Source organism: Sorex fumeus, unplaced genomic scaffold (genome assembly GCF_029834395.1).
Source record: "Sorex fumeus unplaced genomic scaffold, SorFum_2.1 ptg000226l, whole genome shotgun sequence".
Lineage (NCBI taxonomy): Eukaryota > Metazoa > Chordata > Mammalia > Eulipotyphla > Soricidae > Sorex > Sorex fumeus.
This window is the reverse complement of record NW_026606283.1, coordinates 913,910-927,930: the sequence shown is the minus strand read 5'-3', so window position 1 is coordinate 927,930 and position 14,021 is coordinate 913,910. Positions and strand designations below refer to the sequence as shown.

At 55.0% G+C, this 14,021-nt stretch overlaps 2 protein-coding genes across 2 annotated transcripts in view; one reads left to right on the top strand and one right to left on the bottom strand.

The window, feature by feature from the left end:
• Positions 1 to 13,378, bottom strand: part of POU2F1 (POU class 2 homeobox 1) — a 79,257-nt gene extending 65,879 nt beyond the window's left edge. Inside the window, exon 1 of the mRNA XM_056108599.1 lies at positions 13,315 to 13,378. Coding sequence (XP_055964574.1) covers positions 13,315 to 13,378 — 64 coding nt within the window. The remainder of the gene's footprint in view (positions 1 to 13,314) is intronic.
• Positions 1 to 14,021, top strand: part of ILDR2 (immunoglobulin like domain containing receptor 2) — a 211,067-nt gene that overhangs the window by 80,800 nt on the left and 116,246 nt on the right. The window lies entirely within an intron of this gene.

Genomic DNA, 14,021 nt, shown 5'->3' with positions numbered 1-14,021 from the left:
CTGTTTTCTAGTTAACTTCCGTAAGCTGAAGTACCTTCATCCCGTGAAGCAATAAAATTACCAAGTGTGTTGAAAACGCTAAGTTAACTCTGCACCAGGCATCACGACCAGCGACGGTGCCCTCAGTGCTTCATGTCCTTTGAGACCCCCTGAAATGCACATTTCCCAATGTCTCATTCCTCTTATTTTGGGGGGAGGCTGAAGCATACGGTACTAGGGGCTGCACCCGTGCTCCAGACCACGGCATCTCCCACGTGACCTTCACCGTTCGCTCCTCACCCTCCTCGCCCGAAGACAGCTGTCCAGGTTCTGTATCCTCGGACAATCTGACCATTGTTCTCCTGCCGTATCTGTCATTTATTACTGAAACCCAAGAGTGCGGCCCATATTAGGAACTACTAGGAACATATTAAGAAACGGTAAGAATCAAGAATTCTTGGGGGATGGGTGAGGTGTTGCAATACGTGCATGACAAACCATGATTAATCGTACTGTAAACCACATAAATCTCAATTTTTAGAAAGGAATCAAGAAGATACTAAAGTATCAGGAACACACACAGGCTGCTAGTTTTCTGCCAAATATCGGGTCACGTCACTGGACTTGTAGAGTATTTGGCCAGTGGAGCCTTCCCGAGTCTTTACAAAGTTGAATCTACCCCTTTCCTCTCGTGGCATAAGCGTTGTGTGGCATGCTGAAATAGCTTTCCATCCTTAATGTTAAATAAAAGTGAGTCGGCTTTTGCCCACTACTGAGTTTTTCTTTCAACACTCCAATTTTTCATCTCCCCAAATTCATTTTGTGTCTGACCAGGCTACAGCCCTGAGACGCTTTCCCCCAGCGGACCCCCCAAGGCCCCATACTGCCCGGGTCCCCTCCATGGCACTATGGTTCCACCAGGCTGCCAGGCTCCCCCCCACACACCCCCCGTCGGGAGGCTGGCCGCAGGCATCTGAATGAGCACTGGAAGCAGCTTCCTGCTCCCAGCGTGGCCAGCACCTGCTAGAATGAGATGGGCGGCTGCTGGCGGCGTGTCGGGTTCCCCCGGTGCCTGGCCACGGGTCAGGTTCCCAAGGCCATGCTGTGCACACCTGGAGCAGCCTGCCCGGACCCACACCAGACAGTTGACCATGGCCACCCCTTTTAGACTGTCCTGCTACTCTGGCAGCACGGTGACGGCCGCACACACCTGGGCAGCATCTTAACCAACGATGGTCACTCCATCTGGACGCAAGAGAAACGGGGCAGGACCAGAGCACACGGAGAAGCCTCAGATTGGATTTCAACCTCCCCTGATGAAACCGCCTTTTCAGGGCAGCTGCTGGGCCTCAGGTTCTCTGTACCAACGGCTGCAGAGGGCAGCGGGGGAGGCAACGCACAAGTATACCTGGCCAGTTTGGTCGGGCGGGTCTTGGACACTGGCCCAAGCCGTGGCGTCGCCGGCCATGAAGCCCCCTCTCTGCGGTGAGGCCGGGCACCCCTGGGCGAGCACCTCCTGCACCCCCCTTTACAGTTTGTGGGTCAGCACAAACACACTGGGTTCTATCTGCGTCCCTCCTAGATCCATCCCCATGGAAGGAAACTGAGGGTCTGGCACAGAACCTGCCCACACGGGGACCCTGGAAGGGTCTCCTCGCTCACGACTGTCTTCCCCAACTTCAAGGACAAACACCAATGCGGCATCTCCAACCTGAAGCTGCCCAGAGCTTGTCCTGAAACCCACCTGTACCAGAAGCAGGGGACACTGAGAGCGCTTTGGCCAGTGCCCCTGTGTCAGTTCGCTGAAACCTTGAGGATACTGACAGGGCCAGCGCATTACAGGAGAAACATTAAATCATTGTTCTGCCTTTCATTTGAAAGGCAGCACAGAGGAAAAAGAAAAGAACTTTAGGGAGATTCCCAGCTTTGACTCAAAAGATGCCCAAGGAAAATTCAAACAACTCGTTACTTCATCCCACAAGCAGCAAAGCCGAGACACTGTGACTGGGAAACAGGCCCGATGACACCAGTTAGAAAACAAACCAGTCCGAGAAAGGGCCGGTTTGACAGGGGTCACTTCTTTGTCCTGCAGATCTGTTCCTGAGAATACGTCTTTAAAATCAAACACTGTCACTGGATGCTGCTGACAGAGGGGACATGAGAACAGGCACCCAGAGGAACAACGGAGGGCCAGAGGAGAGCAGTGGGGAGCATTGGCCTTGCACGTGCCCGACCCAAGTTCCATCCCTGGCACCCAGAATGGACCTTGGGCACTGCCAGGAGTGATCCCTGAGCACAAGTCAGGAGAAGTAAGCCAAAGTAAAGAGACAGAGACAGAGAGGGAGAGAAGGGGTGGCTGTCCATCAACACCCTGCCATCACCCCAGCCGGCCCTGACCAGGAGGCACAGCTGGGAGACCGGGTTCCGGCAAAGCTGTCCCTTGAGGACCATATGGCAGCATTCCCCAAGGGGCGCCACTGTCCCCGGCGGCTTCTCTGGGCCTCTGCTCCCTCGGGCTCGGCCCACTCTGAATTCCATCGCCAACCCACCCTCTGCCATTTGTGCCCCAGAAGCCGTTCCCGAGACAAAGTTCAGGGAGTCCTTGGTTTTGTTCTGACTTCAGCCCTGAGAGCTGAGATTACACCCGGCAAACAAAACGCTTCCTCTGCCTCGGGTAACCCTCGAAAGAAACCAGCGTGGAAGCAGGACATACACTTGCATCCCTGGGCTCAAGGGCACCGCTGGGGCAGGTGGGGTGCCAGACACCGGGACACCCCAGGCCAGGCCAGGGCGTTCCTTCCCACGCAGGCAGCCGCCCAGGTGTGACTGGAGCTTTGGGAGAGGGAAAACGCTCCAGCACCAGCTGGGCCTGTCCGTTTGTCCTCCCAGGCTTGGCGAGACTGAAGATGCCTCTCACCCCCGTTGGCTGAGCACAGGTGACGGCACAGGCACTCGGAGGGTGGGAGGGGAGGGGCACAGTGCAAAGAAAAGTACCACGAGCACGCAACAGGGCAGCGGGGACACGACGAAACGGAGGGGATATGGCTGGGCGGGCCGGGAGCACTGAGAGTTGAGCCCTCATGACAGTCACCGTGTTCCTCTGCAGAATGCCACCCTGGGGCTGACAGCAGCGGCACCCGGGAACGAGTTCCCAGGAGTTGCCTAAATATCCGCTTTAAGTCACAACTCATTTGAGAAGCCTTAAATTATTTCAAATATACGCTAATCAAAAGAGTCTGTGACTTGACAAAGCCCCAACTGTGTCTCCCGCCCGCCGGGGAAGGAAACACTATAAATGACATTTTAGATGAAAATGATGTGTGCACGCGCGCGCGGACATCTGCAAGTTGCTCGGGTTTAAATATAATTCTTAACAGAAATCCATAAATGCTCCGGCGTCGTGAGCTCCCAGGCTCGTGACGGGCAGAAACAGCGTCAAAACGCATTTCTAATCAGCGCGCAGACGCCTGACCGTCCCCGCCTCACCTTCCCCAGATCTATCACCCACACACCAGCTCAGCCCACAGCTGGTCCGGAGCAGGTGGCGAGCGCAAAAAGGAAATCAGAGATCCCGGGAGACCCTTCATCAACCAACTGACCGGAAGTGAGTTCCTGAAAGCCCTTGCCGAAGCCAAACAGGGTCAGAGACCCAGGCGTGCCCCGCAACCCCTCCTCACTGCACCACAAGGAAGAATGACAACTGCACACACCTCCCGAGGTCACACTGTTCATCCTGCTTGCTGCTCATCTGCTGAAAGCATGCAGGGCCACCCACAGGCCAGAGGAGGGCTGTGTCCAGGCGCTGCCTCAGCCTCACTGCTCCAGGGTGAGCCCCGCGCCCCCTGCCCGTCAGGGGCTTCGCCCTCTGCTGAGGGCATCTTCCATCCACTTCCCACCGCCAGCCTTGGGCCGCTTTAACTCATGGTCCACTTCGACTTTCGCCGTAAATGGGACACCCCAAACCCTAGCCCAGAGGCAGCGGCCCAGCCCTGTCTGATTCAGAGCACTCGGAATCACCCGGGTTCCCCGCAGTCACTGCTGAGCAGTTATTTTTAGTGTGCAATCTGTCCAACAGAGGCCAGGGGCACCGTCCACCCCCTCCCAAGACTCCATCTCACGTATGGCACGTGGAAGTCGGAACAGAAGCCGCTCTAGAAATACTGAAATGAACATGCAGGGACCCGTCATGTTGGTTAATTATGGGGCGCAGCTCGTACTTCAGTGGGGAACTGATAGAATCCCCGACACTGCTGAGACGCTCCGACTCGACATGCACCCTTCCCAGCCCACCCATCTGTACTGCAGTGAGCTCTTCAGCTGCAAAGATGGGGCCAGGTCTCCCGGGCTTTGTGCTCTGGAATGTCTGAAATGACACCCAGATTAACGCGGAGCTAGTCTCTGTTTTATCCGAGGGCCTGCTCTGTTTAATGGTTTCCACCTAAAAGCTGCTTCTGAGGAATTTCACAGCTTAAGAGGGGACGATCTGTGTGGAGACAATTCATAACGTATGAGAATTCTGGGGCCAGCAAAGGTGAGTGATTTGTGCAGGATCTATAAGAGCCCCCACCCCTGTTCCAGGCCCCCTTCTACCCCAGAACAGTGAGGGGCAGAGATAGCGCGCGCAAGGCACGCACCCAACCCAGGTTCAAGTTCTAGCACTGCACAGTCACCAAGCGCCACCCAGGACGACCCGGTCTCCCAGGGACCATGCCCTCTAGCCGCTGCACTGAACCGCCAGCCCGGCCAGGTACGACTGCTGGGGGGGGGGGGGGGCAAATTATAATTAGTCTAATGATTTTTTTTTTAAGTGTGAAACCTTGGTGCTGGAGTGATAGCACAAACACAGGTAGGGTGTTTGCCTTGCACGCAGTCGACCCGGGTTTGATTCCCAGCATCCCATAGGGTCCCCCGAGCACTGCCAGGAGTAATTCCTCAGTGCATGAGTCAGGAGTAACCCCTGTGCATTGCTGGGTGTGACCCAAAAAGAAAAAAAAAGAAAAAAAAAGCGTGAAAACTTTTAAATGAGTGTGTGAGTGAATGAGTGAGTTTGGGAGTAAGTGAGTGTGTGAATGAGTGAACAAGTGAATTAGTAAATGAGTGAATGAATAAGCGAATGAGTGACTGAGTACGTGAGTGAATGAATGAGCGTGGGAGTGACTGAGTGCGTGAGTGAATGAGTGAATGAATGAGTGCGCGCGCGTGCGTGTGTGTGTGTGTGTGTGTGTGTGCCTAAAGCCCATCTCCCGGCTGCCCTTACTGTCCCAAGCCACCCCGGCCATCCGCTGAGGGAGGGGCCGTGTGAGCAGCACAGGCCCGACCAAGCACTAGGGTCTAGGTTGGGGGTACAGGAGACGGGGCTGGGGGAGAAGTACCCCAGGGCTGCCCGGAACAGCTCCCCCAGGCCAAGTCTGGGGAAAGGCAGGCTGCTTTTGGGGACTGGGGGGGAGGGAGAGGGGGCACAGTGAGAGGCGGGAGACAGCCCAGTGGGGTGACACCAGACCCTGCAGACCCCAAACAGGATGACGTGCTCGGTAGCCGCCCCTTCACTGTACTTGTAGAACAGACCGGCCGGGGCCTCAGAGAGCACCGCTGCTGTCACCTGTCACAGTGTCCCGCTCACACCACAAGTCCCACCTTGCAGAGTCAGGGCGGCGGCCACAGATGGCCAGAGCCCGGGGCTCAACCCCAGGTCTGTCTGCAGCACATCTGGTTGGTTTGGGGGCCATCCCCCAGTGGTGTTCGGGGCTGACCCTCCTGGCTCTGTGTTCAGGGAACAATTCTGGTGGACTGAGGGGGACCTGCAGAATGCTAGGGATCAAACTGGGGCCGGCTGCATGCAAGACAAGCACCTTACCCATCTAGTTCCAGAGGGCACCTGCTTCCCTTCGGAAGCCAGGTGAGTTCCATACCCCAGGCCTGCAGATCCCCTAGGCTCTAAGCTGCTGCTAACCCCTTTAAGGGCCGTGATCCCAGCACAGCCTGGAACAACCACAGAAATGGGCTCCCACCCTGCAGCCAAACACTCAGCCAGTCCCGGCCTGTCCTGCCGTCGCCCAGGGCACAGGCCACGCGAGCAGTGCCCTGCAGGCCCTGCACCTGCCCCACACACCCGCCCACGTGAGGCGCATGACCCGGGGGAAGGCATTCACTGTGAGCATCATCTGACTATAAAGTGGGTCTAACAACACTTGCCTGAAAGGACCAACTGAGGCAAGGAAAACAGGAGCGTGGCTATAAACTTGAGACTTGCATTCTGCCAGGGCTAAGCTATTTATTGATGTTTGTCGTGCTCCAGAAAAGGGTGTCAGGGAGCCCACGTGAAACACAGAACCAGAATTTCGAGACAGAAGCAATCGAGCAATACAATCCGAAAGGCGAGGCCAGGAGGTGGCCCTGAGAAAGAGGTGGAGAGGAGCCCCAGCACCGCTCAGGGGACACCACAGCCAGGCCACTGTCATCTGGACACTGGAGTGCGGCCAGCAGCGAGGACCCAGTTTGCCAATTCCGTGTCTTCGAGACCAAGCACAAAACTTGGGGTCCAGAAGTGGGACCGTTCCTGCTGCGAAGACCAGGCGGAAGGGCCTCTCCCTCTCCCCTGAACCTCGGACCCAGCACCGCCTCACAGCACCTGGAGTAACTCCACAGAGCGCTCGGCTCCTCTGTCCTCTCGGGATAACATGCTCACGTTGTCCACCACAGGCCAATCCTGCCAATCCTGCCCTTGGGGCCGGGCACAGCAGGTGGGAGACAAGCGCCCCCTCTTCCTGCCGGCCTGGCCAGTGTCACGGCACTGTGGGTTGGAAGCCGGGAGCTGATCCCCAGCGCCAGCTGCTCCCCAGAGCACGCCCCCCCAGACCAAAACAAACTCCCACCTGCTATTTCTAGGCCCCTCAGATTAGCGGCAGTATAGCAGGGGGAGACACTGAGCCTGGTGGGGGGCCCAGAGACTCCCCAGTTAACACGGAGCCGGAGAAAGTTGCCCAGGGAAAGCCAAGGCTTGAGGATAGATTGTATCTAAGTTACTTGCAGCAGTAACGGTTTGCTGACAGGCTCTAACTTAGACACACCCTGATAGCAACTTATCTTAGAGATTTGAATCCGTAATTATATACATTGTTTCCATGTTGTCCCACAAGGTATACACTGCATGCCCTGCTCTCTCCAGACACCTGGCATAGGAACAGCTCCCTGGAATCTACTTGCTTTCTCCTAAAAAAATTTTTAATAACAATTTTTAAAAGCTTCATTCTAATATTTTCTAGCTTCCTGTGGTATGAATCAGCAAAAAAAAAAAAAGAGAGAAAGAAGTTTTATGTTTTTGTTTTTCATTTGAGTTAAGTGTACTGCAGAACAAGAAAACAGCTAAATCACTTTGAAACTGTTCACTCGGCAGAGTCCGAAGCCCATCAGCGCGGATCCATTATTTAAGGCAACCACAGGTTAAACACAATCGAGAGTGTTTAACACGCTGCCATGTAACGTGCGTTTCCCAACCATTCCCATCTGTCATCTCTTACAGAAAGCTCGCTGGTCCAGAAAAGATGTGATTTTTGTATTGTTTTGCTGGCTTTCTATATTACCACCAGGATTCCAACATCAAACCCGACTCTAGAGGAGGAGGAACTAAGTCACACACAGGCCACACTGGCCTCACCGTGGCTGGGCCCAGTCGCCCGCCTTTACTGAGCCTCGCTGGCCTGGCGCTTGTCACTGGGCTTCCCTTTTATTTTTTTAATTACTAAAATATAACCTTTTCTAGAGAAACATCCAGTTTCCCAGACAGCTCTCTGAAAGAATCTGATAAACCTAGTCATTTGCTGATTCTGCTTTTGTTTATCACTAGTTCTGTCAGCAAAATCCAGGCAAAGCTGAAAAGTTGAGTATTTGTTTAACGGGGAAAAAGAAATTAAAAACAAAAAGCCACAAAGGCAGCAGTCACTGAGTACAAGCAAGGTATGCCGCATCAATGCTCAGTAAATCAGCATCCACAGTAAAAACACATGGAGCCCTATATAGGCACTGTCTGGAAAGAATTTGCTCAAATCAGAGGTTCTAAAACTCAAAAACAAATCTTATCTTCCAAACTCTAAATAGACAGAACCCATCAGTAAGTCAGGCAATAGGTCCACTTGAGCTATTTTTGTTTCCTTTGCTATTACTGCCAAAGACTACTTAAAACTGCCCATTTGGTACACAGTGAAAACTATTTCAGTACCCCCCCCAAAAAAAACCCCAATTCCAAAGACAAAATAAATTTCAACAAAGTTATTTAGTTCCTCTTTATTCACAAATATCAATAATGTGGAGAAAATATCCACGTTCCAAGAACCTCAACTATTACTCCTTCAACCCTGATTCCACTCAAAAAGAACTCTTTGGGGATGGAGGCTCACTCAGCAATACTCACCCAGTGCTCTGGGAACTATGCAGTACCAGGAATTGAATCTGGGGGTGTGTGTCCCCCCCAAGTAGAACATGCCTTTCGAGCATTAGTCCCCAGTCTTCAAAAAGATTTATCACTTAACTTAGTCCTATACTAAGTTCCTCCCAGCTGCGAAGTTTCTTTCCTTTTCCCTCTACTGTAAACCTTTCTATCCCCCCCCAAAAAAATTCACTTTTATTTATTGATTTATTTTGCTTTTTGGGTCACACCTGGCAATGCACAGGGGTTCCTCCTGGCTCTGCACTCAGGAATTACCCCTGGCGGTGCTCAGGGGACCCAATGGGATGCTGGGAATCGAACCCACGTTGGCCATGCGTAAGGCAAACGCCCTACCTGCTGTGCTATTGCTCCAGCCCTAAATTGTCACTTTTAAATAACATAACAAGAATATAAGAATTTAGCTAAATTCTGGCTCACAATTTCCTAAAGTCAAGAAGAAAGAATCCAGAAGGATACAGCTATTCAATTAAGTTCCATATTCTAAAACCCAATTTTAGATTTGTTCCCAGAAATAAAAAGACATGTTTGCTCATGCACTTAACACTGAATGCCTGCGAAAGAGCAGAGGGACCCTACCAGGGCCTTTTGGTCTGTGACTGACTCGGTTCTCTAAACAATAGTCCTGTGAATAGCTCTAAATGCAACTGCATCCACTAGGAAAAGCACCTGCCCTCTGAAAATGAGACATCTAAGCCTACTCCTCTCTGAAACTATGTCACTGACCCAACACTGTGGTATAAAAAGCAAATTAGTGGGGCCAGAGCAATGGTACAGCAGGTAGGGTGTTTGTTTTGCACATGGCTGACCCGGATTCGGTCCCTGGCATCCCGTGTGGTCCCTCCCGAGCACCGCCAGGAGTGATTCCTTACTGCAGGACCAGGAGTAACTCCTGAGCATCGCCAGGTGTGACCCAAATGCCCCTCCCCCAAATAAAGCAAAGTAGCAATGATCACTAGCCAGTATTTTCGAAGAAAATTAATTCTACTAGTGCTTGCAAACACACTAGTACGCGCAGGCTAAAGCGGTGGGTTTTCAACCCAAACAAAATGAACCAAGAAAAAGGAAATCATGACTTCTGTAGTCTTCTCCATCACTAGCAAACAGTCTTTACGAGGTCCACGAAGGCGAGTGGCAGGCTCTAAAGCTGCATCTTCCACACACACACACACACACACACACACACACACCAAACTCCAGATGAAATCATATGAACTCCAGAAACTCCAACTACTATTAAATATTACATGTTTAGTAGGAAGTGCTTATGAAAGGCCGCTTTCAGACTTTCAGCTGTCATTCTAAAACCACCTGCTGAACGGAGTTAAGAGTTCCTTTAAGCATCTCTGGTGGCTTGAAAAACACAACGTTCGGAGTCCTAAACGTCTCCCAAGATCTGCAGAGCAGATGAATAACAGCTTTGACAGGGACTTCAACCTAAGCAGCAGTGAAGTGCATTTCATTCCTTCTGCTCCGTAGCACCCATCGGCTGAGACTGGTAAGTGGGAACTACAGCCGAACACCATTCAAAGCTGCTAATAGTGGCTGTTTGTATTTTCCCTGACTACTGGGACTATTGACAATGACAAAATGAAAGGAATGAGAAATGAGCTTGGGGAAGAAGGCAATAATTTGTACAGTAATGGTTTGGCGGCACAACAGTTCTTTGAGAAATTAAAAGCATTTGGCCAGCTGTCACATGCATTGTCGAACTCCAACTTCAAAAGTACCTTCTAATTGAATAAGGGGACAAATTAAGAGGGAAGGGACTCTGGGTTTTCTGCGAGGCTGTGGGAAGTCACCTGACCTACAGCACGAGGCCGGCAGCTGAGAAAGGCTCAGAAGCGACCAGTGGCAGGGCCGGGTTCGACCGCATTCCAGACCTCGCTCTCGAGAAATGAAACTCGGATAAGAACCTCGCCTCACACGGAAATCTGAATTACATGCAGAACCACCACCTCACAAGAGATCTTAAAAGTCACACGTGGAAATGAAATTTTAAAACGTGTCCACACTAAGTTAAGGCAAATCCAAAGCGAATTTTGAATTTTTAAAAAACTATTTGCAGAGCCTATGTTCGAAGTAATCTACCTTATTTTAAACACTAGGATTTCAACCTAAGCCTCAAAAGATGACCTTGCTCTTTCTCTTTGATATCAATTTATTCGATGAAATGTTACAAGGCAAATGGTCTCTTACTGGTCTCCGTTACGCTAATATGTTAAAAAAAAAAAAAAAGCAAAAGCAAGAACAGCTTCTTACTATATCTGGGCTTACAAAGAGTACTGCTAGCTGAGGTTACAAAGATCCCAGGCAGCCCGTCTAAAATAAGCAGGCACATGGATCACGGCTGTGGTCATACTTATTTCAAGTCTAGTCTCCATTCAAGAATTTGAAGAAATGAATTTCTCCAACAGAGTGGAAAGCCAAGCCAAATGAAGTCAGTTCACAACATTCACCCTTTTTGGGGTAGCAGAGAATTTTTATTTTATAAAATGCAAGGCATGCTTTTATTTTCCTCCCCAAATCATCCTGGACCAAAATTTCTGCAGCCAGCCACGGTGGTGGGGGTTAAATGGCGGTGCAAAAGGAAATTGTCCCGGGATCAACGGTTTCCCTGGGAGAAGGCCTCATCCCGCGGCTCCACTTCACCTCCCGACAATCAATCAAATTAACTGCACCTTGTCCTCTGGCCAATGACATCACCAGTTTCACCGCATCTTGGGATGAGGGTGCAAAAACATATGCTGGCTAAGGCATGAAATCCCGCTACGGCTTTTGTCCACTCGGCCTGCCTCATGCTTCGGTCTCGGAAGCCTCATACCTGAATAGTCTCAGGAAAGCGACAGGACTTGGTGTCCCCTCCCCCCCTACCCCTCTCTTGGCCGCCTGCAGGGCCCCCGTCTAGCGGAGGGAAAATGGTGCGAAGAGGTCATTTGAAAAGCACTTGCTTTCGGCCCAGCCGATCCAGAATTTTATTACAAGTTGAGCCAAACTGTCTCGTAAATTTGACGTCGCCAGGAAAGTGGCCCTCCGATGCCCTAGCACCAACCTCCAGGGTCTAACTCAAGCAATAATAAGTCGGCAAGGCCGGTCTCTGGAAAGCACCCGGGCTATACAAAAGGGAAAAAAAAACTTTGCAGGGGGGGGGAGCCAGAAATCCTCTTCCAAAGAGCGAAAGTTCATTGTTTTTTTTTTTTTACCAGCCCACGCTTCTAAGGGGACACGAAACATAAGAGTGATTATTCCACACTCCGGGAGGGGAACAAGAGCCAAACGGGGACACACACATACATACACACACACACAGAGCCCCCATTTGTCGGGGAGGGGGTCTCTAGTCTAAAAAGCGACATGTTTCGGAAAAGTGGGAGCCCCAAATTACCAGCAGGCGCATTTTAAAATGAGAAGAGGCTGGAGGAGGAGAAAATCACCCAAGCAAGTGCTGCCCGTGGGGGTTTCGAGATGCACCGCCAGCCCCCCAAGACCCCTGCAAACCTCCCACCCATCCCACGCTTTCACAACTCCATCAGCGCCAGTGGGAAGCGGAGAGGGGGGCTTGGCGGGACTTGGCGTTGGGGGCGGGGGGGGGGGAGGCCAAGGGCAGGGAGATCGGGCAACCCCCCCAAGTCGTTTGCTGGAGCGAGTCCTCAAAAACCAGAAGGGGTCGCAAAGCGCCCTCCCTGCCCACCTCCGCCGCTGATGCCAACTGCGAGAAAAAGTCTCTCTCTTTTTTTTTTTAAATTAAAAATCCCAGCGCGGCCCGCGTGGAGCCCGTCCGGGGGCCGCCGAGGGCCGCGCCAGCGGGGGGATGGGGGGGTAGGGGGGCTCGGCCGCTCGGACGACCCCCGGGGGCGCTCGCGGGGGCGGGGGCGGGGGGCGGGGGTCGGCAGCGGGAGCGCGGCAGGATCCCCCCCCCCGCGGCCTAGGCCCCCCGCCGGGCCCCCGGAGGTCCGGGCGGCAGCAGGACCGAAAGGAGAGAAGCGAGAGGAGCAGCAGCAGCAGCAAAAAAAAAAAAAATGCAAAAAAAAAAGCAAAAGCAAAAGCAAAAAAAAAAAAGCATCATCATCGCGAACCACAAAAGCACATGGGGCGAATGTAAAATATAAACACCGGCGTTGGGCTGTGAGTGGCTGTTATTAAAAGGTCGGAATTACTAAACATGAGAGGCGGGGAGAGGCGGGCGGCCATTTCAATAATATAAACCTCCCCGAATTAGACATTATTCAAATGAGACCTCGCGGGCCGCGGCGGGCCGGCGGCCGGCGGGGGTCCCGGTTCCCCCGCGGCCCGGGCGTGGGGGTGGGGGGAGAGGGGCGCGCGCCCCGCAGGGGGCGGCGGTGGGAGACGCCAGGGAGCGGGGGGGGGTTTCCCGCGACGGGGCGGCCGCCCCCCAGGCCGGGGGGAGGGGGTCCCCCGCGCGCGCCGCGCATTGTGCTCGCCGCCCCCCGCCGCCCCCCGCCGCCGCCGCCGCCGCCGCGCTGCCAAACGCCTCATTGTCCTCGCGCGCCCGCGCCCCGGCCCGCCCGACCCGCGGCGGCGGCGGCGGGAGCGGCGGGCCCGGCCGGCGGGGTGCGCCGGCGGGCGGGGGGCGAGGCCGCGGGGACCCCCCCGCACCCCGGCTCCGCCCGGCCGCGCCGCGCCGCGCCCGCTCGGGGCCCCCTCGGCGCGGCGCCCGCCCGCCCGGCCCCCCGCGGCCCGCCGTTAATTAGAATAATCCTGAGTACTAATAAATTATGCTAAGGCGAGCGGCGCGCGCGCGGCGGGGGTGGGTGCGGCGGGCGGCGGGCGGGGGGAGCGGCCCGCGGCCGCGGCGGGGTGGGGGCGGGGGGGCGGCCGAGCGGGGCGCCCGGGCCGAGTATGAATATGAATATGTAAAGTGCCGTAATGATTACCTGCTGCCGCCGCCGCCGCCGCCGCCGAACTCTCATCTTGACTCGCTGCTCCTCCGTCCGCCATTTTGAATATTTTAACCAAAATCGCCCGCTCCCCGCCGCCCGCCCTCCCCCGCCGCCCGCCCGCCCGCCCTCCGCGCCGCCCTCTTCGCGCCGGCGCGCGCCCGCTCGGCTCGCGCGCGCGCGCGCCCGGCCCCGCGGCCGCGCGCGAGGCCCGGCCCCGCCCCCCGCCCCCCCGCGGCGCTCGACGCACGCGCCGCGCCGCCCGCGCCCGTCACCGAGGAGGCCTCGGCTTCCTGGGGCGGCGCTGCGCCTGCGCACCCTTCGGTTTGCGCTCGCCTCCCCGCGCGTGCACGCGCGCGCCCGGCTGGACGGCTCACGGCGCAGGCGCGCGGCGGCGGCGGCGGCGGCGGCCCGGCTCCCGTCCGCCTGCCGTAACCGGGAAGTGCTCTGAGAGCCGCGGGCGCGCGAGCCTCCCCCACCCCCCACCCCGGGCTCGTCGCTTTTATGGACTCTGGCTTCTCGCCCCTCTTTCCCGAGGGAAGGGACGGAGACCCCCGGGGCAGAGGGGCGTGCGGCGGGGGGATGGGGGGCGTTCCGCGAGCGCCCGCGTCTCCGGGGCCTCGCCCTTGTCACGCCAACTCCAGCGACGCGTGGGGGCGGTGCCCGGCTGAGGTGGCTTCCGGCCGCGGCCAGGTAAGGGCGGA